General features: G+C 43.5%; 1 protein-coding gene across 3 annotated transcripts in view; it reads right to left on the bottom strand.

The window, feature by feature from the left end:
* Positions 1-17881, bottom strand: part of ATP8A1 (ATPase phospholipid transporting 8A1) — a 215835-nt gene that overhangs the window by 102048 nt on the left and 95906 nt on the right. For all 3 annotated transcript variants that reach the window (XM_053672277.1, XM_053672278.1, XM_053672279.1), the window contains 4 exons: positions 17277-17359; positions 12299-12348; positions 7567-7636; positions 1692-1776 (listed from right to left, as the gene is read on the bottom strand). In XM_053672277.1, the coding sequence (XP_053528252.1) occupies positions 1692-1776; positions 7567-7636; positions 12299-12348; positions 17277-17359 (288 nt within the window). The remainder of the gene's footprint in view (positions 1-1691; positions 1777-7566; positions 7637-12298; positions 12349-17276; positions 17360-17881) is intronic.

Below are 17881 nucleotides of genomic sequence, written 5' to 3'. Positions count from 1 at the left end.
CCTGCCGGGCTGTGGCAACTCCAGTGCTGAGCACAGTGGCTGGCTCACCCTACCGGCTTCATAGATGCCAGAGAAGAGACTCCGCTGAGGCCTTACTGGGAGAGCCGCCTTCCTCTTACAGGATGTGGGGTTGTGTTTGTTACTGCTCGTTACCACCAGAAATATGTAGTCATAAAAAAGTTTAAAAAATGGAGGAACCGTGACAGAAGAACCCCCACCATGAGAAACACCTGGCGGAAACATCAATGGTGATGCTTTGGGGTGGCCCGCGGCCAGCCCTGGGTGTCCATCGATTTCCTAACTCACTTGGGGGCCACCTTCCGTTGGGACAAGGAAGAGGCAGAGGCCCTCTGTCAGCCGTGACAAATATAGTTAATCAGGTTCCCGAAAAGACAAGGCCTTCGTTCAAGTTCATTTAACTCTCAGAATAACCAGGTGCTAGTGATCTGAGGTCAAAGAAAACATGCTCGGGCAACCTGTCCAAAAGGAGAAGCGAAGAGCAGAGGACATCAAGAACCAGAGGACTTGCCCACCCGAGAGAGAAAGCAGGAGGGTTGTCTATAGCCAGATCACTGAGAGAAGAACTTCAATCTTGGGGCCCACAGTAGAACATGTTTTTCTCTTTTGGAAACTTGGCTGGAAACTTCCTCTGGGGAAACTGTGGAGTAGAAGTGTTGTTCAGACCAGGGCCAGAAAAAGAAGGGGGCGGAGGTGGAGGCCATGCCGGTCTGAGTCTGTCTAAGGCCAGGCATGTCTGCGACCTCACAGCCGGAGAGGAGGGGGGCGCTCTACTCCTCGGGGACTGCGCTGCCCGCTGCGAAGGTGCGAGGCCTGCCGAGCCGTCTGCGGTTGCTCCTTAAGGAACCTGAACTCTATGGACGGGTCTCCCCACGCTCTTGCATTTCTGGAGGAAAACTGGGAGGTTATTTATGTCCTCGCTTTTCAGAGCCCAGTGCTCTGAAACATTCCTATCTTCCACAGTTTGAAAGGATCTGATCTGCGGTCAGGCGTGGTGTCACTGGCACCAGTTCCTGCCCAAGAAGACAAGAGCAAAATGTCACACGGGGGGTTTAGCCACAGCGCTGGCCACTTTCGTTAAATGCAGAGATGCAATTCTACCAATTCGCGTCTAACTGCCCCTGATGTTTCACGACCCTCGCGTCCTCCGGTCTCCTCCAGGCCCTCTGCCTACGCTGTGCGCTGCCTTCTCATAAGGATCATGCAGGTCAGTGGGGGAGAGAAGAAGGACTAAGCTTGTTTTTCAGGGATTCTTAGACCTCACATGGAAGCTGAATAACTGTTAAAATAGTTACATGGGTTTGCTTATTTCTTGTCTTTCTAATTCAGATTAGAACACCCAGGTCTTTGCCTCTTGTTCCTTTTCCTTCTGCACAGCTTGAGGTACAAAGTGAAGCATTTAAACTCTCAATAGTATTCATTCCAAAAAGTGGGCAAATTTATAGACCCTGTACCATCTAAACTGAAGGGAAAAAATATCTTAAAATAGTGAAGTACAAGAAAGTAAAATACAAATAATGGGTGGAAGTAGCATAGGGTATAATGTGAATAATCAGGAATCGTTACCTTGCTTTAGGAACCTGAGTAAAATCATAACAATGATCCCACAGGATATCAGTAATCTATGATTGTGTTAAAAATTTTACCATGCTTTATTATGATATTACACTCACCTTCTGTAGCAAACTGCTCTAGATGTTTTAGGGTGATTTCTTTGTATTTTGAGGTCTCTGCCAGTCGATCGTAAATGACAGTGTCCTGGAAAACAAACAGAAGGTATACACTCGAACTGACCTTTCTGAGTTTAATAAAGTTGAAGTTGGCAGCATAATTAGCAACAAAGTAGCATGAAAACGACAGTTTTTAGCCTTGGTTTTAAGGCATAAAATGTTTTCCCTTCACAACACTGTTTCCCTGAGTCACTAGCCAATAAGGTTTTAGTCCGACATTTTTCATCTTTGTCCTGTGAATAAATGTGTAGTTACTCCAGTGTTCAAAATCTTGTATTCTGGCAACAGCTCACCTCCCACACGCTGCAGGATCTGTCCCCAGCCCTGGAAGTTGCGCAGAAAGAGCACCTCGGGGCTCTCGGGGGGCCACGGGGAAGAACGGTCCAGCCCTCCGAGAGTTTGGGGACTGCTGGACTGAACAGAACCGAAGAGCTTGCCTGTGGCGATCCTTCGCGGAGCCTTTCAAGAGCTGCCGTGCAGGGTGGTGCATCCCTAGGGGGCCATGCACATGTGCCCACACTCATTCACCACCGGACCCCTCGGCAGGAAGGGGGTCATGACCCCGCCGTGCTGATGGGGAATAAGCTCCGAGAGGCACAGGTGTAAGTCTGCTGAGAAGACTGGTGGGCAGAGAAGGAGAGAATCTCGGACAAACCTAGTGTTGCCATAGAGCTGAATATTTCTGGTTGTGTCCCTTCAGCTTTATGACTTGATTTACTTAGCTAGCAAAAGTCCGGTTACTGGATTATCTTTGAAGTTTCTTTCAGTTTCAGCTGTACATGCCACTTATGTTTCTCTAACTTTTGCCCCTTTATAAACTGCCTATTGTCCCTTCAGCTTTTCTTTGGCTTGGGTTTAACAGTGTCGGAATTTTAGTGCTTGGCCTTCATGGTTTTATTAGACCAGGAAAAAATAAATCATTTACCTGCAATTACTTTCTCAGTGGTATTACCCACTCTGGGGTCTCTCCTCTCAGGGCTGAGATGTGGAAGCAGACTAATGGACTATGATTTAGGACCCTTGAGAGAAACAGAAAACTTAGTGACCTCAGAACAGATGGAATATTCCAGGCCCCAATTATGAATTTCTTTTCATTTTTCAGTGGTGGAATGGGAAGGGGGGGCGAAGCAAAGGAAATAATAATTTTCCCTCACGGCTCCTTCCTGAGAACGAAAGGTATAACATATGAACTCTTTTCTTCCCAGAGGTTAATGAAATTTTCAATGAAATTAAAATAGGCCATTTGAAACTAAGAACATCTTTTTAAAAATGAAAGTCATGTCAGCAGGAGGGATCAGAAGGCCAGGGAGAAGCGGCTCTGCGATGGCGGGAGACGCCGATGCTCCGAATAGGGGAGTTTTCTGCCTTCTTTACAGCGCTGGGGACCGAAGGGGGCGGACTGTGACTTGCTGCCTGAATCGCACAGCATATTTTTGAATGACACTCTCATTGTCCCTCCTTACACGTGAGAAATACACACCTACAGGCACCTTCACACCCAGAGTGGCGCTCGTTCACTCAGAGGGTTGTATCAAGTGACCGAGTGCTCGGCGCATGGTTAGGAACTAAGAGAGGTGACTTCACAGGAACTAAGGCACGTGCTCCGCAAGACCAGCCCGGGACCCACTGCGCCCATGTCTACAGGAGGAGACCCTAACTGCGTCCACGGACCCAGTGTCCTCGGCCTGGTCCAGGTGGACACAGGTGCGGGGTGGACGCTGCCAGTGCGGCCCCACACGGAGTCTAGACACTTACTTGTGTGAAGGGCTTGGAGCCACGGGATGAAAAGTCCCAGGTGAGTTTTCATTCAGAAAGTTCACCGCTGGGACCGAGGCTCCACGCCGCTCTGTCCTCGTGTACCCAGAGTGCCCTGCTCACGGTGGGCGTGCAAAATATGTGCAGAACGTGTATCTGAGGTAATTGGCAACCACCCTGCAAGTTCACGCACGTGGAATACCACGTTATACAGTGCTGCCAGAGAGGGAAGGGGCTGTGCAGAGAAATGCAAGCGCCAGCAAGGTGGTAGCAAGCAAAAAGAAAACCGTAGCGGTCCCACATGGTTACTTGGATAACCACTGCAGCTTATGCTGAGGTTACCTACATGATCCTGTTATGAATTAGCCAGTCATCATCAGGGAATCTGCTCTTGTTTTGGGGTTAAACAAGGTGAGATACACTTGGACCCCCTTGGACTGGAGCGTTTGCGAAGGCGGTAGACAGGCCTACACGTCAGCACAGACCAGCATGCTTCGGGCCTGTGCCTGGCACTCCGAGCTATCTGTACTTTGCAATGACTAATGTCAGGTACGGTCTTTTTGCATAGAGCGTTGCATTTTATTTAAGGGGGCAGTTTAAATTGGAATTTTCAGTCACTTTAAGGTCCTTAAAGCATTCAGTGTTCTAGCCAAGTTTCTAACTTCTCCTCTGGAAAGTAAATATTGGAGTAGGATTTTTATTTTCTTGAATAAATTAAATTTTTAGTTGTGTCCATGTAACTTTTCCTAAATTGGCTTCAGTTGCAGATATAAATTGTATATTATGTACTTCTCCTTTCTTTCATTTAAAAATTAACAAAGGAAGACAACCTCACTGCAGAAAATCTGGGGAAAAGCAAGAAATGGAAATCATCCAGAAACACGCATCTCTGTGCTATGTGCTAGATGAACTATCTTCTGATTCACCAATTCCACCCTCCACCCCTTCATTTCAGTCTACAGTTTATTCCACTTACTGACATTCTTCCTTAAATTTATTCACCATTTCTAATTTATCCCATAGGTAGCCCCATTCTCCCCTTTACCCAGTTTATTTTTTAGTATAAATCACTGGAGAAAAATGATCATTTCTTTATCATGTTCAGCTCTAAACACCCTTTGTCAGACTGATCCACACAGATGATTTTCAAATGGAGTGAATCTATGCTTCAGCTGTCTAGGTTCTTGCTCTCTCAGGTTGGCTCTTGCTTTCTCCCTCTCTGCTGGCATCTCAACCTAGTGGGTCTCCAGAACACCCAGCAGGGGTTGGCATGAGCTTTGCTTAGCCTTATCCCGTGACTGGGAAGCTCACTACTGTCTTAAGCTTCAAGGAAGGGAGGCTGGTTCCCACCTGCATTGCACAGGAAGTGTAGCAGGAGACCTGCTTAGACAAGCCCAGACAAGTCAGAAGGACACGGTCCTTCTGACCTTAGTGGCTGAGCCACTAAGATAAGGAGGGATGAGCAACTAAGTAACTAAGAAGTAAGAACAAAAGAACATTGTATGACCCTATCTATCAGCAGCCTGCTTCTTTGCTTCTGTAAACCTGCTTCTGCCACGTAGGCTTAGTAAAATTGCTTCCGCATGCCACACTATATAAACAAGCCTCTGGCCGAGCTCTGGACCCAGAATTTGGAGACTGCCTCCTCTAGGTCCACATGCATAAATAAAGTTCCACTCCATACACCTGAATGTGGCTGAGTTATCTTCTGTAACAGAAGCACTAGGTGCCCCCGCCTGCATTGCACAGGAAGCACTATTTGCCCCCATTGTCCCACAGAAACCAAACTCCAGCCACTCCTCCCTGATTCCAAACCCAGGGGCTGGGACTCACACCCCACTCAGCTCAAGACTTCATTTCAATGTATCACTTTGATATTCTGCTCCTATTTTGCTTTTGAGACTGGCTTTATCTTTGTTTTCTCCTTGTACTATTCTGTGATTTTGGAATAGAGGAGATACATCAAAGTGTGAACAGACTGTGCTACTAATACCTTGGTTTCTAATTGACTTGTATGACTGAAGTACTGCGTTGCACTTGTCACTTTTGACTATTCACTACGCCAGTGAATGACCTTGGACCTTCCTCCACGTTTCCATCTCCCCACCTGGATCCTCTGCTTCTCACCTTCAGTCCTCCCTTCTTTTCATGTAATATTTTCTTCATGCGAGTTCTCATCAACCCTCTGCTTTTAGTTTCCACCTATTCTTGTTGACTCCTAACTTTGTATCAGCACCCCAGATTTCCTCCCCCACGAAATCCAGGCTATCAGATGTAGCAAGTGGTATCACTCAGTAAACTCAGTTAACCAAGCAGAAATCTGATAATTTTGCCTCTCCCGCATCACCCACAGGTAATCGATACGGCGTCCTAACTCTCGGTGCTGTCCTTCCTCTCTGCACCTGTCCTGGTTCAGATCCTCGTCAGCTCTGGCCTGGACTGTCCTCAGGGGCCTCAACTGGTAACTCCATATGCGTCTCTCTTCTGCCTTATCTCACTTCCTAAACGATATCAGAACAATCCAGAAAAAGGTAAAACTTCTTGGGCACGCAAAAAAATCTATGCGCTAACTCATGCCCATCTTTCCAGCTTTGCATTCTGCTATTCTCTGCCAAAGTACATGCCGTTCTCAAATGTACCTCATTGTTTAATATATTTATGCCTTTTTAGTATTTAACCACACTTCACAGCCAATTTTAAAATGGGGGAAAACAATGCAATAAGCAAGTTAATGTGTCTAAACCATCTCTGCGGTTATTTAAAAAGGGAGTCCAATGTTTTTATTTTGTAGTCAATGCTTTAATTCCCCAAATTTCTAGGCAGAAGATTCCTTAAAATGAAGAAAGATAGAATGTGATTTGGGTATAGTATACCGGACACACAAATATCAACCATTTAAAGTGGGAGATCTTAAAGGCTTTCTTTATTCCCTTGATCACTGAACATCACCACTGAAATTGAGATGCAGATCTTTATGATACTTCTCTATTATTATAACCTCAACTTCTCTTTATACACATTTGCTTGACTAGCCTTAAGCTCCTGACAAGGCTTGGGTCTCATCTTCCTTCCTATCTCCAAAATCTGTTTCAAAGTCTGGTAGATAAAATGAACACAACCAATAAGTGTTAATTGTTTGAATTCACAACTGAAGGAATTCTAAAACTAAATTCTTGGGAAATCACAAAATAGTTCAACCAAATGCTTTACAATGAAAGCATTCCAGAATTGCATTTTAATGTTTTAAAACCAAGGCATTGAAAAGCACTCTCAACAGGAATTACATAAAAATCTTGAGCTTCTTAATAAGTTTGATTTCCAAGTTCCATGCAATTTGAAATCAATGTTGTTGATTATATTGAAAATTACAAAGTTCTAAGTTTGATAAGTTACCTGGCTAGTCTAAGTAGACTAGGTACCTGGAAAGGAGAATTCAGAAGGAAAATACTAATTTTAAGAACAATAAAAAAAAGACCCTGGTTAGTATATTTCTTATTTTTCAATGAGTGGAAACATTTTAACTAGGAAAATTAAGTTAGAATGGCATCTTACTGTTCCTGCCAATCTAATCTGCCAATATACTAAGGCGAGCCAATAGTTAAACATTCTTTTATTATTTAAAACAGTGCAAGACAAATGGTAATCACCCCATGAAGAAATTAGAGCAGTAATTGTGATCCAATTTTTCTGTGTTTCAGTGGGTATTTAAAAAATTAAATCCAAACTGGTGTGGATCACTACATTTCTAATACAATTAAAAAATATTTTCTGTATTTAAGTGTCTTCTAAGTTATTTATATAAAGTAAACCTCCAGTATTATGCATCAAAAATTAAATTATATAAATAACCTAGGCCAAACTTTTCCAAACACCAAGTTTATCCAGAAGGAATTCCACATTTCACGAGGAGAGGCCAAACACTATTACAATAAAACACCAACAAAAGTGGATGTCAGCAACTTTGCGCTAAACATCTGTGTTACATTTCCATAGCAGAATGCTGAACATACACATTATAAACCATCATAAATCAAAACTGCGAAAGACAAAAATAAAAACTTACAGCCCCTTTGCAGTAAAGTCGTAACTTCCCGGATGGAGTGCGGACGATCACCGACATTCTCTTCCTGGCGCTGAAAGGGAGAAGGTTTGCCATGAGGTGTCCTTGTACCCAAAATACGCAACTATGTGTTTGCCATGCCTCACATGTTTTAATGCTCACACTGAAAAAATAAATTGGACCAAATTATGAGCCCTCTCCTTCCACACATACAAACTCTCCCCCCGGGGGTACAGTTGGGCACCTTTTGGAGCTACTTTATGTTTCTAAGGCGCCTGGGCACCTACCATCTGGTGCCCTGGAGGAACGCTCTATAAAACCGCCACCTAGAGACCTGAGGGGTTCATACCCATCAGGGTGGAGGACAGAGCCGGCTCCATGTGCTCAGATTAAAAAAAACCCACCGAAGCAAGAATGTTTCAGGGTGCGTGGCACGTTACAGCTGTTACTAAAATCAGAAATGATGACCACCTTCAAGTTCCTGCCCCATCACACATGAAGGCAAACCCTGGCACTTTGTAACTGACTGAAACGTTCCCAGCTACTGATTTTCAATGATGGCTGGCAAGCCACCGGCATTGTGTAAAAAACCCAATCGACATCATGAAGTTAGCTAATGAGCACCAACATTTTAACATGTATTGGTGATATAAGCAATTGAGGAAAAACTGTTAGTCAAATATATGCAACATCCTTCAAAGTATTAGCAAAGAGACATCAAATACCACTGAATAGAACACACTGCACGGCACTGCATAGAGCCAGCCTCATGGAACTGAGTGTGTCAAGGCCTTCTCTCCAAAAATGAAGGGCAGAAAGGACTTCTCAAATGTCCGTGTCTATTTGCTGTGCCTTAGAACGCTCTGCTGCTGAAAAACTGAGTCAGGTCCAACGTAAGGGAGCAGGGGCCTGTCTCAGGGCACACAGCCAGGACTTTCTCTCAGGAGTGTCTAGAAATATTTCGTCTCCTCCTACCCCACCTATATTTCCATGGCACAGTCACATAGCGCACAGTGACGTTTGGCCAGTGATGGACCGCATATATGATGGTGGCCCCATAGGATTATAATGGAGCTGAACATTCCTGTCGCCCATTGAATCCAGCCTGATGCTACAGTGTATCACTCCCGTGTTTGAGGTGATGTCGGTGCAAACACACCTCCTGTGCTGCCTGTCGTATAAAAGCACAGCACGCGGGATTATGTACGGCCCACAATTCTCCATCAGGACAACAGAAGGCTACGGTACTAGTTTATGTACTTGCCACGCCGTACCTTTCATAGGTATTTCAGAGTGCACTCTTTCTACTTGCTAAAAAAGTCTGTTATAAAACACGGGAGGTGTCCCACCAGCCACAGCCTCCTCCATCCCGTGTTCACTGCGACCCTGGACCGTTCATTTTCTCTCGTGCCTGACTTCATCTTGGGCTGTTTTGTGCACCGTGGTGCCTAAGCACCCGCAGGAAGAGGAAATCGCCTGCTGAGGCATTTGCAGAGCACATCCCAGTTGTGAAGTGACCAATGGCTGTGTTAGTGCCTCTGACCTCCGACCTACTTCCAGGAAAGTAGCTGACTGGGCCCCCGTTGTCATGATGTCCGTATATTCTGTCTCAGCCCTTCTTTTTTTATTTGTTGAATTTATTGGGGTGATATTGGTTAACAAAATTATATAATTCTATCATACATCACCTCTATATTGTACTGTGTGTTCATCACCCCAAGTCTTCTTTCACCACCATTTATCCCCCATGTACACTTCCTGACTTATCCCTGCCCCCTTTCCCTCTGGTAGTCACCGCACTGTTGTCTATGAGGTTTTAGTCTTTTTCCTCTCAATTCCCTCACCTTTTCATCCAGCCTCCCTCCCTTCCTCCCTGACAGATGTCAGTCTGTACTATGCCTCTATGAGTCTGTCTGTATTTTGCTTGTTAGTTTATTTTGTTCACTAGATTCCACATATAAGTGAAATCATATTTTATTTGTCTTTATCTGACTGGCTTACTTTACTTAGCATTATACCCTCCAGGTTCCATGCTGTCTCAAGAGGTAAGGTTTTCTTTAATCTCAGCCGGTCTTGATCCATGCCTTTCTTAATCTGGCTCTGATGACATGGTCCCAAACTCATTAACTTTTTCTCTTCTCTTGGAAAAACTCCCAACTCCTGGGTGAATGGGGCCCCTTTCTGTGCTACAGTGGAGTACATGGGCATTGCTGGAGAAAAGTCACCCAGCCACAGCGATTGGTAATTACATGACAGCAATGTTGATGGCTCCACAAGGCCCAGTAACCCACTCGATTTTTCTAACAGGCTTGTTCTCCTCTCTGCAGCACTATGCACACCTTCTCCATTCTCCAAGTCTCCAGTGTACCCTCATCACTCTGGAGCCTTTGAACTTCTGCACTTCACCTTGAAGAAAGGCCCAGACAAGAAATCCCTATTCTTTCTGCAATTAAAACCTACACATTTGTCTACCACGCACCCTCCTGTGTGTCTCTTCTTGAAACGATGGAGGAAATGCTTCTTTTCCTATCAGAGACCTTCCTTTCACTTGTAGCGTGAACCTGCTCTCAACCCACTTTCTTCATAACTTCACTCCAGAAGTTACGGTGCTGTCTCCTGAATCTTCATCCTCTCCTTCTAGGAGAGATTATTCTTATCAATATTTAAACAGGGTCTTGTCTCTCCCTGCAAACCTCTCCCCAGGCAGCACCCCCTCCCCACTGAACCACATCTCCTTTCCACAGCTCAACTTTTTACAACAATTGCTATACACACTGTCTCCACCTATCCATCTCCCCCCACCCCTTCCCATTGCCTTCTCTCCTCACCACTGCACGGCATGGCTGAATCTAACGCCTGCTTGTCAGCCTCCCTCCCACCTGACTTTGCAGCAGTTTTGCACACGGAGGACCATTATCTCCCCGAAATCGTCCTCTTCTCTGGGCCCTGTGTCATTTTTCTCTACTTCTCCTACCACGAAGTGGTCTCTTTGCCAATTACTCTTTTTCTAACCAACCCTTAAAAGTTAGAGTGACTCATGGCTCAACCCTCAGCCTTTCTTGTCTCCCTCATGCTGTATTGTGAAGATTGAGTTGGGAGACCCAACTCATCTTCATGGCTTTAGGTGCCATTTTCAGGCCCATGACTACAGAACTTGTATTTCACCCAGGCCACTGTACCCAACTGCCTACCCTGACCCTCCACTTGTGTGTCTCACAGGCATCTAAAACTCAATCCAAGCATCTCATTGTCCACATCTGTGCCTATTCCTATGGCTTCCATCTGTGTAAATAGTACCTCTATCAACCCAGCCATGCACACGGAGGCGCTTACCCACCCCCTTTCTCCTTCCACATCCAATCCATCCCAAGAGCCTCTGACCTCCCTCAAGGTACGCGGATTCTATCAACTTCACTTTATTTCCACTACCATCACCCCAGTCTAAACCATTAATGTCTTTCACAGTCTGTTTTAATACCACCTTACTCATGTTTTTCACTCTCACCCTGAAGCCTGCCCCCATCACAGCACTATGAAAAAGCTTAAACTCCCGACTGTGCTATATTTTTCTCCTTGGCACGTATCACTTAACATAGAGCTTCTAAGTACAGGTTAATAAACAAACATATCCACATGCTAATTGATATCCTATTTATAATATTTTATAGATACCATACAAGGAGGCTCAGGAAAATCAGGCACTTTGACATGAACAAGAAGAGACATGGAGGGTACACTCTGGGAATACTCTGTTACAGCTGCTCATCCAAGTTCTCACGCACTTTCCCTTGAGCTGCTCAGTGCACACGAGTCAAGAAAACAATGCTTAAATAATGCATTAGACAGACCCCGTTACTTTTGATATTAACCACTGGCATGTGGTCACTCCCAACCAACACAGCAACCAAAGTTGGCAGAGAGAAGGAAAGGCCTTTTCTTTCTAGTCTGCATACACGCTTGCCCGAGGAAGGAGTGAGCTCAGGAAAAAAGGCGGGCACTTATTTCATCTGAACGGCAGCATTACTCCCTGCCCGGGGTGCATAGAAACTTTGAAGTGTCTCATGAATGGTGATGCAAACTTCAGAGACCGTCCTGTCTGCAGATGAAGACTATTCACCTGAGGAATGTAGGCCAGTCGGGAAACTGCGTAGTCATGTGGGAATAAAATGTCTAACACTCACGGGAGATAGCGCTGATTATAACAGAAGGCCTCTGTTATTTGGCTTAAAGAAATGAACTAAGTAGAACGACCTCTTTGCTTTCTGCTCTTTCCTACCAGAAAGTAACTGGTTTTATACCTAACAGAGAGATAGAGGTGGTTTCCAGAATCCCAAAGACAATCAGATATAATGAGCACATAATTGGAACGGTGGGCTCCTGACTCCGACTCATCTCCACTCCACATAAATCTTGGCCCCGCCAAGTACAACTGCGTTTCCAGATCATTAGCCGTAAGACCCCTGGTGCTGTACCCCACGGCTGGGATGCGGGCGGTCACGTTGAAAAATAGTCTCACAGTGTCTTCGGGAATCATATCCTGCAACATTCTGAAAGAGGCTGTTTCTGATTTATTTACCATGAAAATGAAAAACCGTACCAAGGATTTTAGATGAACATGTTGTCTAAATAAATTTAGTCAAATAAAAGAAAACTACTTTCTTACTTATTGAAGGGGCACCAATAACAACAGACAGAAACTTATCCCACAACGCAAATCACAGAGCAGGCATTTTACCTGGTGAACTCCAGGACGCTGAGCAACTCGTATCTTTCCTCTTGCCCCAGCTGTGAGAAAAAGGAATACATGATTACATAAAGGTGGGAATATCTTTGGCTTCTTGGAAATAAATCTTAGTCATAAAAAATTTTTGAAGATTTTGTTTATCTATTTTTAGAAGAGAGGAAGGGAGGCAGAGAGAGCACATTTAGAAGATGCGCTCAGAATGGGGACGGAACAGGTGTCCCAGACATGTGTCCTGACCAGGAATGCAACCAGCAACCTTCCGGTCAGGGCAGCCAAGGAATTTTAATGTAAAATAAATGTCAATACCAACAAGTCATCCCTTTTAGAATCACCTTTTATTGAACTTACTAACTTTCAGGTTAAGATGGAAACCTGGACATTCATGCACATTTAATTTTCACCTTTCCCAAAGCCCCACTAAAATGACAGCAAACACTTGGAAGTGCCTCGTAATGGCAGGGAAATAAGGAAAGAGACAATAGCACCAAACATTTGAAAAGAGATCAATGAGTGGAATCTTACTTAGCAGACATGGGAAGGTCAAATGCTATAGGAACCATGGAGAAGCTGAGAGCCCAGCCAATTTGCACCACACTGTCCTTACAAGGCACGAAGAAGTGAAGTAGCAGATAGCTCTGGAATTGTGAGGTGGAAGGAGGGGCCCAACATGGGGAGCACTGGGTAAGAGCTACTTGAAAAGCAGCTCTCTGCACGAGCCCTTCCGGCACATCGGTGGAAGACCGGGGGTAAAACAGAGGCTCATTTGTCTAGAAGTTGACTATTTGTCGGGCGACTACATGATATCGTTCTACTGATGCTAAATGCTGGGTCCCAGGGCCCCAACCTGCTTCGCTCCCCCCATTGTGGCAGCCACATCCTTCCAGGCAGAAATTGGAAGGTTACTCTGTGGGGAATCCAACAAGCCCAAGAAAAGCCTGAGCCCCATACATCACACCTCCCCAAACTAATCCCACTGGAACACCCCACCATGAAGCTCATTGTTGACTCCCTTGTATGGTCAGAACTGCCACATCGGCTTTCAAGTTCCTCATTCCTTTTTTAAGATTCTATTTATTCATTTTTAGAGAGAGGGGAAGGGAGGGAGAAAGGCCGGGAGAGAATCATCGATTCTCTTATTGATGATTTCTCTCGATGTTCGAGAGAAACACTGATTGGCTGCCTCTGGCATGCACCCCAACTGGGAATTGAATAAATCGAGCCACACCGATCAGAGCAAGTTCCTCATTCTTAACCAAGAGAACCCCAGAGATGAACAGACATCTAAGGAAAGCTTGTGGACGTGAAACACAGACACCCAAAACAAATGGATCAAAGCACTTCGGAGGGAAGAAAATTCAACAGCACAACTGGGGGGCGGCCCGTGGAGGTTCAGGTTCTGGGGTTCCTGATGGTCATGGCTGGGTGGGTGGCTGGGGCTGGAGAGCCAGTCCTGGAGGCCTCATCACTCGGCTTCAACATGAGACTAGTGGCCAACAGACCACTGGGGGACCACATGCTTCACAGGGGACATTTTCTGTTCTGTCATTGGAACTGCACTGTTGTGGCTTCCTGATGGCCGAAAACTGTTTGCAGTGCTTTCTTTATGCCCTTGAAAATATTGCTGCCTTAGTGAGTATATGCTTCTCAATGGGATCCATGGAGAATGTTTCAAAGAACAAGCTTTGCCTGTAACCATTCTTAAGTTTCTGCGACTGATATTTATAGCCTGTGTGTTGCTCTTTGGTGTCGTAGGAGAGGACTGGCCTTATACTCTACACTCTGGAGTTCTTGTCAAAGCCTGGTATAGTCTATCATCTACCATATACAAGGCTCATTTCTCCCAAGTAGAAAATGAGAAACTTTGAAAAAGAACATTTAAAAATCAGTGTTTAATTTTTACTGAATATGCTTTTCCCCAAATGATTATTACCACAAAAGAAAAAAAAATACCAAGCCCTGTGATAGTTTACATATACTTCTACTTCATACTCTCATGAAAACTACTGTTTAATTAAGTTGTTATATTTGTAAACTTATTATTTTTATGTAAATTTATTTTAAAATAAAAACTAAAAAAACCCAATCATTATTCCTCTCAGAGAAATAACACAGTATGACACCCATAAAACAGAAACAGAATTAGGGAATAAGAAATACTGAAAGGACACACAGGACTCTGGAAGTCAGAAACACGATGGCAGACACAACAGAGTAGGAAGACAAAGCTGAGGAAACTTCCAAAAGTAGAATGAAAGTCAAAGACCTGAAAAGTAGGAGAGAAAAGTTAAAAGATAAGTCCAAGAATCCTAAAGAGAGAACAGAGCAAAAAGAGGGAAGGGAACTGTAATCATTCAAGAAAATTTTCCAGAATGGCAGGACAGCCCATCAATTTCCAAATAGAAAGGGTTTACCCAGTGTTCAGTATATTGGGTGAAAATATTCCCACGAAGGCACACGATCATACAATTTCAAAACTCTGAGGGGAAAGAAGATCCGTCAACCTTCCAGAGAGAGGAGGGGGCGGTGGGGGGCAAGTCACAGAAGATGTGGAATCAGAATGGGTTCTTTTTTCTCAAGTAGGTGTCCTGGAAGGCAGAAGATAGTAAAGCAATCGAAACTCTTAAGGAACGTGATTTCTGCCCTGGAATTCTATTTTCAGCTAAACTATCAACTATTAAGCATAATGGTAGGGCAAAAAAGGTTTTTGAGAGGACTGGCAAATGGACCAATAAATAATTCCCCATGCATCATTTCCCAGGAAGCCACTGAAGAAAGTGCTCCACAAAACAGAGAATAAAACCAAGAACAAGGAAGACACAGGATTTGGGAAGCAGAAGATCTAACACAGGATGAAGGTCAAAGGAAGTCCCCGGGAAGATAGAACCGGGATTCCAGTGGGACCAGCATGAGGACTGCGAATTGTCAGCCAGGACACGGCAGAGCCCGGGAGTCAGGAGCTGGGTTTGCTGAGGGCATCACTACTGCGTCCTCTGCTTCTGTGACAACTTTTTAACTGGACAAAACTCACAGAACAGGTGCTCCATCCAAACGAGGGAGCTCAGGAAGAAATAAGACTTGAGGTTTAAAACAAACAAGCAGAAAAAAAAACAACAACAAAAAACAAAGACACTGAAATAGAGAACAAGGGGATAGTGACCAGAGGGGAGAAGGAAGGGAAGTTAAGGGGAAAATGGGGGAGGGATTTGGAGGAACAAATAGGAAGGACACAGGGACAAGAACTAAGGGGGGTGGAAATGGGAGGAAGGTGGGGAGCAAGGGGCGGGGGAGGCTGGGATGGGAAAAATAGACAAAAAACTGTACTTGAAAAATAACTAAATAAAATAAAAAAATATTAAAAAATTCATTCATAACAAAAATAAACTCATAAAATCACTAAAAAAAAAAAAAGACTTGAGGTTTAGACCGAGAAAATCTAAAGGAAGTTCAGACGCCATCAGAGCAGACCTTAGAATGAAACTGGCCCAGCCCAAGGAGAATGGAGAACTTCAAGAAGGATGTCTCTCAAACAGAATCGCTTACTGCAGATTATTGGATAAAGGTGTGCTGGGGGTATGGAGACAATTGCTAATAGGTAGAGTAAGTTAAGGAATTAAAAAATATACAAATTTATCTTTAAAAAATAAAAAAGAAAATTATTTTCAGGAAATAATTTTATGTCAGGAAACAAAATTAAAATAAGACAATAATCACTGAATATGAACAATGTTCAGCTATGAATATCACTACAGGCATTAATTATACAAACACTAAATAATGACTCTTTAGTGAGGTCTAATTTACATACAATAAAATACATATTCCTTACACGTACAGTTCAAGGAAAATTGGATAGCCTGACAAAGGCAGACTTGGTGAAACCTGCACCCCAATCACAAAGTACAATATTCTCATCACCCCGTAAATTCCTTTGTGCCCTTTTCCCATCAATCTCCTCCCTGACCCCGAGGCAACCACTCTTCCGAATTCTATCTCCAAGTTGCTTTGCATGATCTCAAGCTGCATCTGAATGAAATTAGAGTAGGCACTGTTCTGTGTCTGGTTTTTTGTTTGTGCCACAGAATGTTTTTGAGACATATCCATACTACTGATGAATCAATAATTCCTTCCTTTTTATCATTTAGATACTCTATTGTATGAGTATATCACAGTCTGTTTACCCATGGTCCTATTCATGGACATTCGGTTTGCTTCCAGTTTCTGGCTACTGTGAATAAAGGTGCTATGAGCATTCCATTAGATGTTTGTTTTGTGGACATAAGCTTTAATTTTTCCTGGCTAACTATGAGTACAACTGCTGGGCCAGGTGCAAGCTCACCTGTATCAGAAAACTCTCAAAGTTTTTCCAAAGGCATTAATTACACCATGTTACGTGTCTCCTAGCAATACCTGGGCGCTATACTTGCTCTATATCCTCATTAACTGGGTACAATATTTGTAATTTTAGCCCTTTTGGTGGTTTGCAGCGGTGCCTCTTAGTGATTTTAATTTGCATTTCCCTGATGACTAACACTGTTTTTCACATGATCATGGGCCACTTATATATCTTCTTTTAAGCAATGTTTGTTTAAGTCTTTCGCCCACTTTAAACACTCAGTCTGAATACTTGTTTGACAAAAAATTGTAATATAATTTTTAAAATCTTGGGAAGGGACGGTGAGTCAGGAGAGATAAACCCTCATTCCTCATTCAACATAATAAAACAGACAGTCAGCAGACCTGTCTGAAATCGAAGCATCGAAACATGTATTATTAAACACATGTATCTCTTTTGAAAATATGAGAGATATGGATGCTGGAAAAAAAGAGCTAAAGAACGGAAAGCGGTTGCTTCTGGAGAGGAGAACTGCAGTAGAGAAGTTCTATTTCATTACGAGCTGTTTGGTATTATTTTATCTTTGAAGCTCCGTGCATGTTTATTTTGATGAAAAAAGAATTGAAAATAACTTACTGAATCTATAATCACCGAGTCAGGTGTCCGTCCACTGAAAACAAAATTCAATTGCTTGGCTGCTCTGACCAAGGCTCCCTCATCTGTTTTGGGAAAGTGGGGGAAAGCAAGCACATAGTGAGATAAAATTTTTTCCAATACAAGAGAAACACATTACTATAACGTGACTTGCTGTTTAACTTTTAAAGAATAAAAATTATTTTTTTCTGGCTCCTGTTATTGAAATCCATTTTTTAAAAAATTCTATGATAATGCCAAAGGACTGAGTAGAATCATCTGAAGAACCTGAGATAGTGATAGACCCGAGCCGTGTTTCCGAAGGCGAAGTCTCACTCTTATTCACATCCAAGAAGGAAAATTTCCGTGTACCCCTTGGTCCATCGTATTTTCTAGAAAACCTTTCTCAAAATGAATGACACACAATTGCCTTCCTACATTTCATGTTTTTCCTCCTAAAATGTTCATCATAGAAAAACGAATACTGGTAATTGCGACTTCAATTTAAATGGATATAAATGAATCGACACTTTATTTTATCCTATATTAATGTCATCACCATTGACATCACACCTTGTTGCTGAGGGCAGGATGTGGGATCAGAGTGC

Source organism: Artibeus jamaicensis, unplaced genomic scaffold (genome assembly GCF_021234435.1).
Source record: "Artibeus jamaicensis isolate MK-2021 breed Jamaican fruit bat unplaced genomic scaffold, CSHL_Jam_final contig_76, whole genome shotgun sequence".
NCBI lineage: Eukaryota > Metazoa > Chordata > Mammalia > Chiroptera > Phyllostomidae > Artibeus > Artibeus jamaicensis.
Note: the sequence above shows the minus strand (reverse complement) of the source record. Positions and strands in the feature narration are given on the sequence as shown.